The following is a 19,260-nucleotide window of genomic DNA, read 5'->3' as shown; positions in this document are numbered from 1 at the left end:
AGTGGTGGAAGACTCATCCGTTTTTAGGTTTCTGGACTGGACCAACCTGTCTGATGCTGGAAAGGAGAAACTGTCCTCATACAAATCCCCTTCTAAAGCAAGACTGCTCCAGCTACTGCTGTTACCATGACTGCCAGGGAAGAAGAGAACAGTGCTGAACTAGAGAACGGACGGAGAGGGCCCTGGCTGTCCCGTGGAACGGCTCCTGCCAGGGACATCGGCGGTGTCCTGACGCCGCCACAGCGAGCGGGGAGAGAACCCCTCGCTGCGGCCACGGGAGGTGCCTGGCAGCCTCGGAGACTCTTCCTCAGCGGACGGACAATCATTCTAAACTTCCACTCACTTTACAGGTTAAGTCAACGGAATGACTTTTCAGATAGCAAGTGAATGTCTGAAGTAAGACGTTTCACAATGAAATTAACGTCTATGTTAAGTCTCGGGATATAATTTGTAAAAAGCCGGGACTCGTCCGCTTGGGTAAAGTTTAAAAAGTGCACAGGCTGACACTCTTTCGGGTCTTCAGTTAGAGCAAACGGCGATGTGCTCGGGGGAGGGAGGCGGGCGGCAACACAGTCCTAAACAGACCTTCTCTAACTTGGAGAAAAAATGTCTCGATTTTAAAATACTCTTATTATGCCAATGACTTCCGTTGCATACGTTATGTATAATTCAGGAGGTGATCAATCATATACATTTTCTTCAGAATACTGAATGACCAAGGCTATTCGAGCATTACGCTTGTCCATTCGGCCAGTCACGAAACGCCACACAGATAACTTCTTAAATTAACCAATCAATAGAAGAAAGCCACTATATTCTAAAATTGCAGCAAAGCAATAAAAAACAAAAAGCAACTGTGTTCAGAAACAAAACTAAATTCAAATTTTCAGATTAAAACCTAAACATGCAATTTTTAAAAATACTAATTAGTAAGCACATTAGTCTGCAGTGATAAGCAGCTATATTTCCCCATGTTAGGCTAGGCAATTATAAAAATTAATATTTACACAAATCAAAATTTTGGTTCTAAAAATGAAATAACAAAATCTTTTTATGGGCATCAGTAAAGGTTGACAACGTTACGAAAAAGGATGGTTATTTAAAAGTTCTAAATAGTTTCCAAGCAATCCTGAGTCATTTACATATCCATGTTTACTCCAGCACCATCGAAATGTCTGTCACAAACTATAACGTATTAGAGAGTCAAAGTTAAAACTGAACAGTATCTTTTCATATATATTCAAGAAAATATATAGCTCTACTCTAAGACTAATGTGACAACCGGTTCCGCCCATGAGTCTGCTGTCAGACAAATCAAAGCTGAGAAAGCACGTAAATACAGAGTGGACAGGGAGCCACCAGCCAAAGAGAAAATCAATGCTCTCAAACACTGCACTTACTTCTATTCACAGGATTATTAAACAAAAAAATATATAAAATTCTTACCCATATTCCAATGATTCCTCCGATTAATAAAAAACCATTATCCAAGTATTAGGTGAACATGGAAAGAATGACAGCTAAAAAATGTAAAGACTAAAAATTCAAACTCCCTTTATCTAACCTCATTTCCCCTCCTGTTTTACCCGCCAAAATGGGTGAGATCTGAAGTCAGCTATTTATAAAATGCCACTTGTAACTAGGAGAACCATATAATTTTTTATCCAACCAGGGCACTTCTGAAAGTGAAAGGCGTCACCATCATTAAGAACCCGAGAGCAGCAGCAAACCAGGACCGCCCTGAGGAGCGCGGCGGTGCGGTGGCCCTGCGTTAACCCAGCACGAAGCATCGCCTCCTCGCCTCACAGTCCATCCCCTTCCCGAGCACTGTCCCGCTTCCACCGTCGCTCTGGTGTCATTTCCTACTTCTTACGCCCAGGGCGGGTGTCCCTCAGACCAGTGGTAGGCGAGGCCTGAGGCTCTGGGCCACGCAAAGAGTACTGTCGATTCTGACACAGCTCATAACAATTAACTCCAACATTCCACAAGGCCAGCCCCCCTCTTACCATTCTACCTCGTAACTTTTAAGAAATCCACAAACCGCTGAAATACCTAATATTCACATATACAGACAAGTTCTCTTTCTGACCAAATAATTATACATCCCTCCTAGACACTAGTACAAATCTGGGATTACTGTTTCTGTCTTAACCGTGGCTCTCTATGGGACCTCCCGCTCAGAGCGAAACTGAAGTCTGTCCACACCTTTAGTCTTTAACCTGATCTCTGGACCAGACAGGAACAGGTCCTACAGCAAAGAGTCATCCCGGTGCTCGTCGAGCCTGCAGATGCCTGGGGTCCCCCAATGCCCTGCTGAGTCTCGCCTCTGGGAGGTGAGGCCCTGGCAAGTCTACGCCCAGCAGGCACGCCAACGCTGGGGGGTCCCACTCACTTTTCCTCTGGGCCTGTACCTTAATGCCATGGAGCATAACGTTTCTTATTAAGCCTGTGGTCAATCAAAACCACATGAGTTTTTGTGACAAAATGCTATCAAGCCAAGTCTTCCCCAGCTCGAATTCGAATCATTCGTAACTATTTGAACATAATTATTTCAGCCTCAGCCTAATCTGGTCTTTTCGATCCTCGGTTCTGTTAATGGGCTTATTTTTTCATCTTCGTCTTGAGTCATTCACAAACGAGCACTCCCTATCACTAATAAATGACGCCGAGTGGGACAGAACCGAGGACGGCGCCTGGCAGCCATGCCCTCCTCAGCGAACCAGGTGGCGCTCCACGCAGCGCTGCTCAGGGGCTGCAGTCCCCGCCGTGCTGGCCTCGAACCCCGTCCTTCCACTGTAGGCACCAGGATTTCCTGAGCAACCATGAGAAACCGCACTGAGGTTCCAGAAGCCTGTTTCTCAGATAGGAAGGATTTACGTGTTAATATTCTATTCTAGATAAAGTCATGGAAAAGGGCAAGAAGACGAGTTGTGATATTACCCCCACCTCCCACTACCAGTTTTAAAGACGGCCATTTTGGGATCCAGATTTACAGAAATATTGGTGGTTTATACCATATTTTAAGAAACTATGACGAAAGAGATACTTTATAAATATATTAACACTTACTAGTTAATCCAAGCACCAAGCAAATACTCGGTTCCAACAGGTGAAGCCGCTTCCTCTCCGTGTGCTCCCTCATCCCCCTCCTAAGTCTTCTGACCTCCCCACCAAGGAAGCAGGTAAGCTGATCCCACGGCTCTGCTGAACCGAAGCCTCATGGGGCCCCTTCCACATGCACCCGGAACCGGAGGTACACAGCTGGGGACCCTCTCCCTCCCTAAACTCGGCTATGGATGGCACTCATTATTTCCAAGTATCAGTTAATGTCGATAAAGATTTTATGGAATACTACTGGTTAGTCAGAAAATGGCTTTGCAGGTTACAACTATAAAGAACAATTCCATCACAATTAATAAAATATTCCAAAGATTGTTATCATAAAGTTAACTAAGAAAAGTTATAGATAAGTGCCTTCTGGAGCACAAAACCACGTTTTTGTAACGAGTTTATGTATTTTCAGTCACTCAAGTAGAAATGCTCCAGGTCGTTTCGTTCCGGAAGAGCAGGACAAGTAAGGGATCCTTCCAGAGATACTTTAACCAATACAGAGAAAATTACAGGGTCATTTTCATGCCTCTCACAGACAAGTGTCCTTTTCTTATCCTCTAAAGAAAAAAAAAGTACCCTCTTTAAAGTGAGAAAAATTTTTCCTCCAAAATTCATGAAAAGTCTAGGTAAAGCTTAAAGGGCATAAAATCAAGTGTGTGCAACATTTTTCAAATAAACGATTGGCACATTTAGAGAAAATCAGTTCAATACTACATTTAATAAATGTCAAAAACCATTAAAAACATATTATAGATAATAAAGTACATTTTAAAAATAATGGTAGATTTTCAAATTCAGATTTTTAAATCATCATATTTATAGTTCACTTCTGAGATCTGAGGACTTAAACTATGCAATTACATGTAAAATTTTAATTACCTTTCACTTAGATGATGGAAACTACTGCTTTCATCCTGGTGTTCATCTTCAAAACTTAAATTGGACCAGCTACCAGTGCTGTCATCACCAATACTAAGATTCAGCTGCTGGCTACCCAAAGACTCCGCTGACTGAAAGTCTTGTATTTCTTTTGGACTAAAAAAAGAGAGAGAGAGAGAGAGAGATAAATTCAATCCAAAAGCATCAGATTCTGAATTATAAGACTATCCATTTGATGATAAGGATGACAAAAACAAGAAATGGCATTCGGAGTCAGCCCAGTGGTCTACCTAACCCGCTGTGACTGTGTCTGCTAACAGCGAGACTTTACAGGGCAGCACACTGATTTCACGTTCACTGAGGTACCAGGCCAACACCGCTAACTTACCTTATTAATCTAGCATGGCTCCATTCCAAGCGCATCACTTACCTAAATCCTCTGTAAAGTAGTTCGGATTTTCAACTGGGACCACTATGGCGGAGCGCATCTGCTTTGTGAGACAGTACTGTTGTTTTTACCAAGCACAAAAACAAAAAACCCTTCTTCTGGCTTAAAAAAAAAAAAAGTATTCGAGGAATTCTAGTACTGCCAATCAGGCCTACAGCCAGACGAGCCAAATCCCTGCAAGAGTCGAGGCACAGATCAGAACCCTTCTCATTTTTCTCAATGAAGAAACATTTATATTTTTGTTCCATCTTTACAAGAAAGGCCATTCACTGTTCAATTACTGTAATAGCCCCCTCTACAGTTTATTCCCACCAGAGCAGTTTAAAGTGATGTTCTGATGTTTTTAAACACGAAGAGGGAAAATGTTAGCCTTCCAATCAAAACCTTCTAGTGGTCTCTCACCAGTCGGACAGGGTCTGAATCCTTGACACACAGCACCTGGCAGGATGCGCTCTCATGACCTCCACCTGACCCACCTCGCCCCCTGGCCCACGCGCTGCAGCCACTCGGCTTCCCCAGCACGGATGGTCTCGGCCCCCTGCCTGGAAAGCTCTTCCTGATTTGCCTTCGCTCACATGTCATTTTGTCAGAGTTGCTTCCCCCGCTCCCTGTTCTGAACTGCAACCAGCCCCACCTGGTGGCACCCGCCACTAGCACCAGATCCCCTTCCCTCACTTCCGTCTTCCTCCAAAGCACTTGTCACTGAGCGACACACCACATAGTTCACTTATTCATTGTCTGTCGCATTCCACTGTAACATGACGTCCCGGAGAGCACATATTTTCACTTATTTTACTTATTTCTGTATCCCCAGTGCCTAAAATAAGTACTTTGACGCTATTCTCATTTCGTATTTAAGATACACCAGCCAGAACCTCGCTGGCATTCCAGGGGCAGTCACACTACAGTTTTAAACACTAATGGAGCACTACTTCATTCTTTAAAAAAAAGAAAAAGGAAAAAAAAAACACTTCCTGGTATGCACCACAATCTAATATTTTGACTAAAATGTCCCACTAGATGGGGTCCAAAGAAGAGTTTTTTTGTTTTTTTTTTTAATAACTGCTGGGTTATTTTGGATTAGAAAAGTAACTCTAAAGACAGTTTAGATGTTTTGTTCTCCTAAAAACGCACTACACACACTCCCCATTTGACACGCACGTGACACCCCTCGGTACATTACAGCTTAGCGAAATATTTATGGTTATTTTCACGATTCGAACATTTATATGAAAAGGGGCACTAGGGAAATAACTCGAATAATACTTTTAAAAATAATCCATTTGAGTGAATCCCTCTTAAAGCTTGAAGACAAACCATTTCAACTTCAGAAAGAGAAAATGTGACAGCGCCTGGTGCGCACCAGTCAACTTTTATTAGTCGGCACTCAGAGAAACCCCGCACGATCATTAATGATAACAGAGAAAGCGAAGAGAAACACAGCGGCTCCCTGCCAGCCTGGATGGGGCCGGAGCGGACAGCAGGGTCACAGAAAGAGCTCGGGGCTGATCTCCTCAGCCAGCTCCAAAAACGAAAGGTGGAAACAGGAGCCCACATCGGGAGCCCACAGCCCCTCGCCAGGCCCCAGCAGGGGACCCCAGGGACTCTCACCGGGCAGACGAGCCAGAAGGGAGGGGGCTCTTCTCCTCCCGAGGCTGGGGCTGAAGGGGGTAGGGAGAGGGAAGAACAGCAGTTAGAGCCTGAGACCACTTCTGCCTGAGGAAAGCTGCTTCGATTACAGAAGGCCTAGCTCACCACGACGCACTGACGTCCGCCATCACATCGGAACTACTAAGCTGTCATGAACGGAGAGAATGTGGGTCTAGGGCAAAGCTTCACGACTCTGTCCTGTGAAGGGCCAGACGCTGAACTTAGGCACTGCCGGCTGGAAGGTCTACTGCAGTCACGCAACTCCGCCCTCAGGGCCGGAAATGAATGAGCGCGGCTGTGTTCCAATAAAACTTTACTTGTGAGCACTGGAATCTGAATTTCATATAACTTTCACATGTCACAAAATAGTATCCTACCTCTGATTTTTTTTAAACACTTAAAAAATGTAAAAACCACACTTGGCTCATAGGCCATACACAAGCAAGGAGGCGACCAGTTCTGGCCCGCGGGTTATGGTCTGCCAATGCCTGGTCCGGGGGCAAGGGGACGACCTGACTATGGCCAGGAGAGCTCCCGCGGTTCACCAGAAACCCACGGTGTCTCTCGTCTCCAGAGGACACTCCCAACAACGGGATCCGAGGGTCCTGGCCGCACCGCATCTCCGTTTTAAGACGGTGCAGAATGGAAGCAGTCCTTGTCACGGCTTTGACAAAAGCTACTACAAAGTCTGAGGTGTCATGTGATTAAATTCCACCTCCACTGAGGCCTCCGTTTCAGAGGGACTAACAAATCCAGTCCTACAAATAATATCACAAGTTAGCCTTGACGTTTTCCCAGGCAGAATGGAGGCTAAAGTGAGCATTTTTAACTAAGGTGTTAGAATCTGAGCACGAAGCGCAGCTGCTGAGGAACCGGACACTGGGACACAGGACACCAGGACAGCCAGCAAGAGCTGCCCCTTAAGTCAGGGCCTATCAGGAGAAGTGGCGGCAGTGGGGAAGGACCTGGAGCATTTCTGCTTTCTTCCTGATAGCATTATGATTAAATTATGGTTGTTATTTAAGAAACAAAAAACAAAAAAATTTACCTGTGAATAGAAAAAAACAGAATATGAGAATCTAATCCCAGAGTAGTAACTTAACGTGGTCATTAATATTCTATATTTTTGTATAAAATTCTCCAGCTGTTTCCTTGACTCCACCTGGCCCGCTTCCCAGCTTTGGGGACGTGGACCAGGTGACGGCCCCTCTAAGCCTCATCCTCCAGTGCGGTAAACGGTGACAGCGCCCCCCAAAGGGCTACTGTAGAGCAACGACGCGGTGTACGTGGAAGTAACACGTAGGGATGTAGAACACCACGCAAACGGAACAGGGAAACATTTTTGTCAATTTAGGGTTAAAAATAATCCTACCTTTCTGAACAGAACCTGAGACATACCTGATCGAGTTTAACTTTTCGTTCTTTCGTAAGGCCCAAACGAAACGTGAGACGTACCTGCTAAGAGCACGGCCGACGTTCGCCATCGCCGACGTCATTATCTCCGTGGTGAGGCTCTCAGCAAAGCTGACGCCATCTTGTCCAATCCCACTGTCAGCTGCCAGGCTGGTGCTGCTCAGCTCTCGCTCTGCCCTCTCAATAGCTTCGGCAACTATCTTCTCGGCAAGCGCTGTCTTCTTATCGAGATCGACACAGACTTGGGGGACGTCGAGATGGAAAATCCTGGATTGCTGATAGATGTGGCCGAGTTTTGAATGAGAGAGCGGTTTGCCACGAGCGTCCTGTCTGGAGAAGTGCTGAGCGGAACTGCCACTGGGGTCACGGAGTTCTCTGTGGTCGCAATGTCTGCACGCCTGGCTCACGAGAGGCGACAACTTGGACGCGTAAGTGGGCCCACCTGCTGCTTTTGTGGCCTCAGACGCGCGGACGACCGCAGACCCTAACCTTAGTTCTGAAGTGTCACCCAGTACCTCTCCAGCCCACTGTTCCACAGCTTGAACGACACTCTCTCCACAACCACGCCCACCGACTCTGCCTGTGCGGGGGGGAAATCCAGGATTTTGCAAAGGAGGCTGAAGAGGTTCGGGAAACGCTGGCTCGGCGTGAGGCTCGGCACCCTCAGCACACCCGGGCTGTTCGTGACGGCGGGAATCCGCCGAGGACTGTGGCAAGCCACCCGTGGGCGCCGTCAGCGCTTTGCTAGCATCTCGTGCTATGCTGCGAGCGAGGGACGTGGAGAAACCGTCCAGCTCCGAGCACTCGCTTCGGCTCGTGCCCCGTGCCCGTTCACAAGTCTGATTTTTACACAGGTCGCCTCCGCTTCTTTTACTTTGTCTTCTTTTACCTGCGTCTTGGCGGTTTTCCTTATGTAAGAACAGTAAGAGTTCGCTGCCGGTTTCCACCTCTGAGCTCTGCGGAAGGGGCATTTGTGAGCTGCACTTCATTCTGGCCGTCTTGGCTGCTTCTTGCAATCCTGATTTGACAGATCGATAAGCAAGTCTGTTGGCGTACTGATCCATCAGTAACTCACCATTACCACCTTCCTGTTTCAGTATTTGGATAATGTGACCTGCATATTCGTCCGTCACACTTTCGCAGCTGGGATACTTGTATGTCAGGCCTGACATGCGAGAACTCGGTAATGAAAGAATAAATGGATCTTCTCTCGGGTGTGCTGCGGCCTCCACAGGCAACCTCTCCTCTGCTCTATCACCCTGGGCACCGTCAACATAACAACTGCTCCTCCTCTGCTTGAAAAGCAGACAACTTGTAACTTTTGCTATTTGCTCAGCTTCTGTAACGACTTCGGCTGCCATGTCACCTGCAAAATTGTGTAATGTTTGTAAATCTTCACCCGAGTGATTTAAAAAGGTAGGAGATACACTTCTTGGACTCTGCACATTTAAGCAAGGGCTCTTAACCCTGGGTTCTTGAATGATTTTATTATCTAGATGAGAAGCTGCCGTTTCGGTTGCAAGGGAAACGATGCGTGTCGCTAACACTTCTGCAAACTGAACTTTCTTCCCTGAGTGCTCTGACTTCACGTCCACTTCTGGAAGATCTTCGCCTTCACCACTTTCGACTTCTTCTGAAAGAGATCGCATGAGCTTCAACATGAATTCTTCCTTTTCAATAGCGTTTTGTTCGTTTTCAGATAAACTTCCGCCAGACGAGTTGTGAGGCGTGGAAGGCGGTGTCGCAGGTGCGAATTCTTTGGCCAGCTCCCCCTTGAGCTTCTTGGTGAGCTTCTTGATGTCGCATTCGGGACTGGCCTGAGACGGCACGAGAGGACTGGATGGAGGAGTATCGGGTATCACATTTCCATCTCTGATTTTCTGTTTACCTTCCCCGTGCAAACCATCTGCACATGTAAGCACTGTGGATGAGAAAGCATGTGAATGGGGAAAAGGGCTGTCTTGCCCAAAAGACAAGGGCTCAGGTGTTGTATTATTCAAATTATTGTTTTTCACTGATTTGTCCTTAGCGGCTTCCTTCAAATCAGGTCTCTGACCTGCCGCAGGTGGACAACGTGGTAGTGTCTCTAAAGAGAACCCGTGAGCTGCAGAACCTCTGCACTCGGGGACACCATCCTTTCCCACTGAAAGCGAACAGTGATTTAAGTGACCTTGAGCATCAGGGAATTTGGGGCACTTTTCCACGGTCGACCGAGACTCTTCTCCAGGAACAGGCAAGCCTTCCTCGTGTTCCACATTTTTATCTACGTTTGGGGTCACTGATTTGCTTTTATCTATGGAATGTTTAATAATGGATTTAGATAACCGATCAGCAAACATGTCCTTATGGCTAGCTTCACTCTGTTGCAACGTCACTGGATCGCAATGGAAAGGAGGGGTTTGTCCCTTTACGGTTTTAGTTAAACCATCTGTGTGTTCGTCAACTGTTACTGTATCTTTGAATGACGTCACTGACTCTAAAGTTTCATTTACTATCGTATGTACCATTGCTGCAGAAAAGTTGCTAATAAGCACAGGATCATTTGTTAATTTTGAAGAACTCTGCATTTCCACAACCTCATCAGCTGCTTTAAAATCACTGTGATGACCCGGATTATGTTCTGAAGATAAACAAATATTTCTGAGACAAGCTCCTTCCTCTTCATTTTTTGTCGAAACACGTGTTTCAGTAGAACCGCCACTCAAATTACTATCACCAGATGACAGGTGAGACTCTGCCTGACACACACCAGCCGAAAAGCGACATGGGAGCAGGGCACTTCCCGCCAAGGGCACTGGAATAGAAGTGACGATTCCAGAAGTACAAAACAAGGCCTGCTGAACGGTGTATTCTTTTTCACAGTCCTGCGCTGGTCTTGTCGCCATAACTGCTTGATTGTTAAAAGGAGGGGAACACGTGGGGGCCCGTGTTGATGGCACTGAATTTTCTGCACTCACATACTTTACGTTATCTGTGGAAATGCTGACTGCCGCCTTTGTTGTAAAGGTCACATCGACCTGTGACAGCTCAATGAATGCCTCTTGTATTACAGATTCAGACAGATCTTTCGCGTATGACTTCACTACTTTGTCTTCGTAGTCAAATGACCGACACGGTGGAGAGGCGGGTGTTGGGGGACAGGAAAACTGACACACTTCCATGATGCCCTCAAAAACAAGCTCCTCAGCGAGACCTGCGGCGAAGCCGGCAGCTGTGTGTGTAAGCATCTGCTTCCTCACGTACTGCAAATCTTTTAAAGCATTTGACAAAGCTTCACTCACCAAAAAATTAGCCAGACCACCAATGGCACGCTCTTGCAGCGAAAATGCACGCTGCCTTCTCAGTTCGTTAAACGCCATCTGAAAAACAGATGCCGTCAATCTGACGGCTAAATGGCACAATGCGTTGGTACATGAAGAGACCCCTTTCTGCAAGTCTTTAAACGCACCAACGAAGCTTTTCTCCACGAGATCTGCGGCGAATTTTTGAATGCTATCTTTAATCATTAAGGATGCATGTCTAGACCTACTTTTTTGATCGAGGCTTCCACTCTTAAGGGCTATGGTTTCATTTTCTCCCTTTTGAACACTAACAGTGTTTGAGGTTGCATTAGTATGTTGGGTGTGAAGAACCGAGCCCAGGACTTCACATGAAATGCTGTCTGCATAATCTTCATAGGTGTAATAAACAGAATCATGCTTTTCATGAATCCTCTCGCCACCGGCATCTGTTTGGCAAAAACATTCAACAGGTGTAGAGCCTCCAAGAGGACTAAAAGCAGAGGAACGGATGGGGCTGAACAAGCCCCGGTCCTCCCTGGACGCCTTCACGGGGCGAGGAGAGTCTGGAGCATCGCACAGGTGAGGGGATTCCGGCTTACGAGGAGTCGGCTTCCTGACATTAGCTGGGAGAGCTGGGCGATCAAACTTAAATTTCTGAGGATTCATAGCAGTGGCTACAGAACAAGCTTTTTCATGTTTCTGCCCTTTCTTTTGCGATGGCTTCCCTATGACACGATCTTCTAGAAATGGACAAGAACTCTCTAAAGTTTGTTCTAGTTCATCAAACTGATCAAAACTATCAAAAAATTCACTTACTTCTGAGTCTGAATCCTCTATATCATCTTTTGTCACGGGAATTTTAGGTAACTCAAGTTTGGCCTTTAAACTTTTCTGATATCCTTCTTCATCTAAGAAAATAACAGGACTTGGACTCGAGCACTCTGATTCAGATGAGTAGGCAGGAGAAGAGGAAAAAACCATTTTCTGTGTTTCACTCCCTTTATCCGGGGCGTTAGACGGCCTATAGAAACTCCTTTGGATCCAAGGCTCAGAAATGGATGTTGTGACTGAAGTTTTCACAGGTTGTTCTTTATGTCCCAGAATATTTATTGAGGAAGTTGGAGGCTTAGCCGACGACATCTGCCGCCCAGAGCTGACCAGAATCCTTAAATCGTGGGATTCTAAATGGTGACTGGCAGCAGTCTGTGAGGCAGCATCACACTGGCTTTTTGGTGCAGTAATGTTTACTCCTATAGGAAAAGAATAAAATGACCAATTATCCTAGGACAGAATTTTTTAAAAATCAATTTAAATCAATGAGAATAAGTAGTTGTTAAGCATAATTAGATTCCAAACACTTAAGGTAATGAAGTAAACAGTACTATCAAAATCAGGACAGAAAGGGCAAAACTAAAGGCCAGATAACGATGAACTTAAAAAATCACAAGAAAATCACTTCCTCAGACAATCAGGAAAAAAAGGTTAAAGTGAATAAACTTTAACTGAGTAGTAAGTCGGCCTTAAAACTTGAAAAACTGAAACCTTGAACTTCAATCTCCTATTTCAAGAAAAAGTCTAGCGAAGAACAAACCATCATTATACGGCTTCGAAGTCTCTTCTTCCTCTAAGTGCTCAAAAGCAGTGACGAAGTCATCCTCTATGGATGACACGGACTGGTTGGTATCGTCATCGTCTTCATCAGTGGTCTCGAGGTGGCGCTTCCGATGCAAGTACGTGTCCAGGGTGTACCTTATACCAGTCGCGTATTTACTTAGGAGACCAAAGATAAAATCAATTCTGAGTCTTGGTAATGTAGGTGACACTCTCATGACACAAAGCATTCCAGAATGATGACTCTTGGGAAAGATGAGAGATGGTAAAAATATTTTAATTTCAAAATGCTATACATACAAAACATATTATCTGAAAGTGAAGCCTAGAAATAACAGTCTCGGGAGGGGAAAAAAAAAGAAGAAACGCATGCACCCCGAAAGGCTCCCCGATTTTGTGACATTTCATTCTTTCCTTTATTCTTTCTCCACAACATTTCTCTCTCCCCGATCTCTTTTTCTCCCATCTTTCTTTCAGCCAGGGAGTGAAATTCTCCCTACGCCAGCTCCTCAAACGTTACAGAGCTTACTATCCCCTCCTCTGCCGACTGTGGTGTCCTGCGTGATTGCACCGCCCTGTGATCTTTCTCCTTCATCATTCACCTAGCTCGCCAGCTACACTGTAAACTGCTTGAAGGCAGGAAGCAGATGCTATCTACCTGTGTATCCCATTTTCCTGTAGCTTCCAGCATGATATCACCTTCTCTCCTATCATGTGACAATCACCTCCTCCTCTTACCTACATTTCTCTAGTATTACAATTTACAACGTTTACAGCTTTAAGAATACAAGTCGTCAGATTTTTTCCATGCATAATCTTTAAAAATGTAAATAGTACAAATAATTTATTTAAAAAACTAGAAACTAAATATAATAGCTAATCACCTCTTTATTCTAGCAAATAAAACAAAGTAAATATAAATGAAGAATATAATTAAGGAAATGAGCTGAGCAGTCCTACTTTTAAATGTAGCTCTCATACTTAACATGGTACTGTCTTTTAGATTTGGAATAAGTAAATTTTAAACCAAATCAAATTCAATTTTTAGGAGGTAAAACATGTAAAACGTTTTTCTTTGATGTGTTACAATGAAACAATACTTAGTAAAGAACCAAAAGCTTAATGTTTTATAAAATTAATCATCTGTCTGAAATAACATTTGTTTACAAAAGTAAAAAGTGCATCTTCAGATGTCTACCTTACACTGAAGATTTTTTAACCAGAAAAATGAGTTAAGGTGTGTTCTCTAAAACATGTAGCACAACTTTTATATAAATTTGAAATTGGCCCTAAAGGGGAAAAAATTCATATTGCTTATACAAAGCTAGAAAAAATTTAAGAAATCCAGAAATCATAATTTTCAGGAAAAAAAAGAATGTACTTATATAGCATTTATAGAACTTCACACATGGACAATCTAATTTAAAGTTATGACCAAAATTATTCTATCCGTTGATTTCAAAGCTTTGGAGTTAGATTTCTTATGTATCATATTTCCTTGAGATAGCATTAAAAAAAAGGACATCACCCAAACAGTCAGAAGCTTAATATTCTCCATCAAATGTCACTGTAAAGTTTGCTCTGAAAAACTCATTAGAGATGATTTATAAAAGTTACCTGATTTACAGGACCATTGTTCACAGCTGATGATTTATTTATATCTTTCATACAAATAATTTCATTTTCATTTAGGCTGCAGAAATGGAGTGAATTCAGAAGATCTGGAAGTTCCAAAGAAACCGCAGCTAAATCCTGATTTACAACAAAAACACAGAAAACAACACTATAAAATAACACTTTTGTTAATTAAGGTTCACATGATGTGAGCCTTATCTAGAAAGCATTAGATCTACTGGTTAATAAACTTTATAGTTCATAATAATTAACGTACCAACCACAATCAATTTTTTTAAAACTCAAAAATAAAATGTAGTAAAATATTTTAATACCTGCTATTTCTGTAGCCTTTTAATCACACTAATAACTACAAAGAATTGTCATGGATGGTACCTCACACATCCATGACGACTAGGCACTTTCACTTAATAGTTTTTAGCTGCCAAGGTCAACCTGCAGTCTCTCAGGTTTAATTAACTGTGAAATTTTTCATATAGGACTGACTGCAGAATATACATATTTGGAGCTTAAGTTTTGTATTTGCAAAATACGAGTCTATTTTTCTGCCTCTCCTCTCCAAAGTATTGTATTAGACTTTAACTTATAAGTTAATGAAGATGTAAAGGAAAAGAAAATAGCTTTTTCTCATTTGTCCTTTTTGCATAAATATTTTACCCAGTTAAAGAATTAAGTCCTTGAACCCACTAGGGTACTTTCCTCTATAAACATGGTTTTATCACTAACCCCTAAAGAGGAAGTAGAATGAGAGAAACACTTTGGACACTTCTCTTCGCAGCCTCTCATCCCAGGAGAATGTGCTCTTCTGAGCCTCTGCCTCAACTACTTCCTTCAGGCAAGGGCACAATCAAGACACACAGCAGTTTTCATTCATTTCCACCTGATCTGCATATTCACAAAGAACTGAACAGTGTGATTTTCTTCTTCTATTAGGAGACCTTTACTGGCACAGAAGGAAACACTGGCAATCGCAAATTTGAAGGAGCAGCAGGAGGCAGAACAAAGTACTCCTACCGCCTCCCCTACCGCCTCCGGGAGCTTCAGCCACTAGGCCGCTGTGAAACCCTCCTTTGCTGATTCCAGTCTCAGCCACCAGCCCCTCTGTAAATACCTGCCTAAATCAAACAGGCTAACATTTTCAACTGGTTAATCATCACCTTTAACACAATTTACCTTTTAAAATTTACTCCTGAAAATATAAGAATCTGACCGTTGAAGTCAGATTATAAAAATCATCCAAATTAAAACATAAGTCTTAATTTTACATTATGCCCAGAATGGGGGAAAAGTCTGCAGTTTGCAGCCTTCTCAGATAAATGACTTCTGTGGTCTCCTAACCTAAAAGTGCTTTCCATAACAAGAATACTCAGTGAAAATGTAAGAGTGAAAATCTCCGAAGTACACTCAGAAGTTGGTCTCAAATGTCATCTTTTAACTTCGAACAGGACTGATGATAGCAGAAGAGTTTAGTGTAAAATTTGGACTAATAAGGCATATTTTTCATGGTCTCAAAATTTGTTCCAAATCATCTCTCAAGGTCTTTTCCAGTTCAGTAACTCAACCGTACCTGTATGTGAGCAGCATCCGTTTCTTCGTTAAAACCTAGAAAAGTGACCTGAATAAAAAAGAAATAAAGCTCCATTAGTTTGAGTTTTAAAGTTTCATCTCAGTCAGATTACTGACAACATTGTGAAACAGAGCAGCACATAAAAGCGTTAACGTGTTGATGTCACTCACACGAACATCGAATTCACATCGTGCACCTGACACTGGTGCTTTATGTCAATCAAACCTCCATGGAAGTACATGAATAACTGCTGACTGTGCTGGACAGGGTGACTGTTTTTTTCAAAGATGATCACAAAGGTGTTTCACCAAAGATCTGGCTCCACGATGCAGCTCTTCAACCCCTTCAACATCCACTCCACCGGCAAGTCCAATCGGTTCTCCTCCCAAAATGTATCTCGCAGACACCCACTCTCTCCACACCCCCCGCCACCACCTACATCTGCACCCCTACAATCCTCGCCCACCTGCTGCGGGAATGACATGTCACTTTCCTGTCAAAGGCTTCCCTGTTCCCAGCGCAGCCCAGAGGCCCCAGGCGGTGGGTCAGCTGGTGCCATCGCTGTCCCATCAGGAGTGCACACGGCGCCCTTTCTGGGGGCCGCACACGCCCAGTCTGCTCGGCTCAGGGCTTCGTGGTGGCGCCCGTCGACCTGGACCTGTCTTCCTCGGGCATTTACATGCTTCACTCCTCCTCCTTCCAGACCCAACCTCAATGGCACCTCCTCAGAGACGCCCTCAAGGCCACCCTCTTACTGACTCCCCGTGACAGCACTTATTTCCCTCAATGCCCTCTAGATTTCTTTGCCTAAGTTTATATAAATTAAATTTCTAAAAAGTATCTAATGATATGAATGAATGTCACATTACTAAGTAAAAAGGACAAGATAGAGAAAAATGATATAGAATATACGCACGATTTCAACCTTATTTTTAAAAACTCACGTGTGGGAAATAGCACCGAAATGGAGTATGCCAAACCACACCAGGGACTAACTCTTGATGATGGAATAATAATTGATAGTATTTTTTTCTATTTATTCTCACTGTGGTTTTTTCTCCTAATTAATAAGATTAATGACATTTTCTTTTTTATGCTTTCAGTATTTCTAATTTTTCTACAAAAAAATATGTACTACTTTTATAATCTGGGAAAAAATATTATTTTAAAACTTATATTCCCTGTACATCTGACATGATCGGAAGAAACTTTTTCCATGTGAAGACAGAATAGTAAATAGTCTACTAAGTAAAGTCTGTGACTTAAAATATGAAAAGACTTAATGATAGCAATATGGGGAATCAATTCTAGAAATTAAGGGAAAACAGCACAAAATATAAAGCAACACTCAATATACGTTTGCTCTCATTCTGACTGAGTCAGAAGCAAGTCAGAATCTTCAGTTACTCCGTGATCTTTCTTCCGATCAGTCAGGGTGCTACTACTTCACAGACTTGTTCATTTCTCGGTGTCTAGGTATGCCGCCAACTTCCAGCAGCTGCTCTCCTCGTCTGCAAACTCAAGGCAGTGCACGCGCCCTCCACAGCTGTGAGGGTTAAACAGGCAGGGTGCAGGACAGTGCCTGGCACACCGCGGGCACGTAAAGCAAAGAGACACTCAAGCAGCCAATTTCCTTCCTTCCTTCGGTAAGATGCTGTGAGATATGCACACCCTAAAGTGAGACGAATTCCTTCTGCTCTTTCGAGTCTCCTTCTACTGAACACGAATGAGAAAATAAACTGACTTGGGGTCTGCAGATGCCAGGAGAGCCTTTTAGGCCCCCACTGATCGAGGCCTCACCAAGAGCCATGGGGCGGGAGAGACGCCAGAAGCTGCTGGAGGGACGGCCTGGCAAACCACACGAGGGCAGAAGACTTGTCACGCCAGGCAACTGAGGAGGTGAGGAGCGGCTCGGCTTCACAAAACTTAAAGAGGCTCAGGGCAGAGCATGGCAAGCCTCCACAGTGAGCCCAGCACCCTGCAAATGCTTCGAGGACAGCTCCTCAAGGGGCATGAAGGAAAACCACTCCAAAATAAGCGTCTTCAGGATTTTTTTATTAGAAATCTGATTTTTTTTAAAAAATTATTTTTAAATTAATGACCTAACACCTTATTTTTGAGACTCTGTGACCTAATACTCCATCTCTCATATTTGGAAACATAAATACGTTTACAGACTATCATTATATCATTTATGTAGAATAAAATGTTCTTCCTTTTGTCGGTAACACATTCAAGCAAAGACTGGAAATGCTGAGGTAGCAGAGAAACAGGGGAGCAAATGGTGTATCTCATCTTCAAGCAGTAAACACCTTAACTTCAAAATAAATTTATCGCTACTTTCTCACTTTTAATCAAAGCACTGAATTTAAACAATGAAGAAGACTAACAATCCTACGCGCTGAGTAAAAGTGCTCGTCATCATACGCCACGACAGTTACGTTAGAGGGCACGCAGAACAGGTGCCTCCATATGTGTATTATCACGTAAAGATTTTAGGCATTTTAAAAATAGATCACACAGTTCTCCAAAGATGCATGAAAAGACACTGTGCCTTATTAAGAAAGGGTACAGAAAGTAACATGCCAAACCTCAGTCAAACTGACAGTCCCGTCTTGCTTTAAACGGTCCTCTGCTGACACGTTGCATAGCTCCTTCTCACTCTGCAATAAAGACTTTACAGACTGGAACACATCTTCACTGAAGCTCTGGAAACAGAAGATATCCTTAATTTATTTCATTCTAAGACAAGGTACGAGATCCTGGAGATATGCTAGCTTTAAATAGAGAGTCACTTACCTTTCTAACGAATGTTCCTTTGGCATATTATCGTACACCTTTTGACATACACAGAGCTCAATTCGGCTGAGAGGAAGAGAGCGCAAAATGCTTCCGTGGAGTTCCACACGCTCGGCACACACACCCGTGGCCCAGGCGTGGCCCGTAGGCCGGTTCACTTACTCTCCACCCTGAAACCTGACAGGCCGTCCGGCCGGCTTCCGAGCGCTGGCAGGACAGAAGCAAGCACTCGGATGACGAGACAGCGGGGAAGCGGCTGTGAGGGATGCTAACAACAGGGATTACTCTCATGACGAAGCTGGTGATGGGGGAAGAAAAGCGATATCCCCAAATAAGGCTTTTCGGGGACCTTAAGGCAGCTGTATGAAAGCATGCAAAGTATCGGAGGGAGGAAAAAGTAATGTAAAGAAAAAATGAGCGTTATAGTCAGACATAAGTAGAACATGAATCTCTTTGCATCTTTCTCTCCTGACCTGCTGACCTGCTGACCTGCTGCTCGTCCACGAGAACGGTCCTGACTCTGCGGTCTCCCCCAGCAGAACTCCTACCCTCTGCAAGACCTGCAAAGATCTGCCCCCCAGTAGCAATGAACCTCTCAAAGCTCCTACTGTATCGTCTGCACTTTAAGATCATCTAATCTATATCACGACACGTTATAATTCCTATTTTCACATGTATTTGTCTTTCTTACCCATCAAATCAAATTACTGACACCAGAGACTGTAAAATTGTATTTTACTCAATTTGTTTCCCCAGATTTCCGTACCTCACATACTATGTGAATTCAAGAAATCTTCAGTCTAAGAGAAGAGATATTAATATAAAACCAAAGCAGTTGAGGAAAAAATGTAATGATAAATTTGAAT

General features: G+C 43.7%; 1 protein-coding gene across 6 annotated transcripts in view; it reads right to left on the bottom strand.

The window, feature by feature from the left end:
- AKAP11 (A-kinase anchoring protein 11) overlaps window positions 1-19,260 on the bottom strand; it is a 43,608-nt gene that overhangs the window by 9,458 nt on the left and 14,890 nt on the right. For 4 of the 6 annotated variants that reach the window (XM_039877198.1, XM_039877204.1, XM_039877202.1 and 1 more), the window contains exons 3-9: window positions 18,187-18,303; window positions 15,596-15,643; window positions 14,011-14,145; window positions 12,374-12,638; window positions 7,544-12,032; window positions 3,991-4,146; window positions 47-130 (exon numbers count right to left, since the gene is read on the bottom strand). In XM_039877198.1, coding sequence (XP_039733132.1) covers window positions 47-130; window positions 3,991-4,146; window positions 7,544-12,032; window positions 12,374-12,638; window positions 14,011-14,145; window positions 15,596-15,643; window positions 18,187-18,303 — 5,294 coding nt within the window. Of the gene's footprint in view, window positions 1-46; window positions 131-3,197; window positions 3,669-3,990; window positions 4,147-7,543; window positions 12,033-12,373; window positions 12,639-14,010; window positions 14,146-15,595; window positions 15,644-18,186; window positions 18,304-19,260 lie in introns of those variants that run through there. The other 2 variants (XM_039877205.1, XM_039877201.1) reach the window with 2 other exon arrangements.

Source organism: Pteropus medius, unplaced genomic scaffold, assembly GCF_902729225.1.
Source record: "Pteropus medius unplaced genomic scaffold, Ma_sr-lr_union100, whole genome shotgun sequence".
Lineage (NCBI taxonomy): Eukaryota > Metazoa > Chordata > Mammalia > Chiroptera > Pteropodidae > Pteropus > Pteropus medius.
This window is presented reverse-complemented; position numbering and strand designations above follow the sequence as displayed.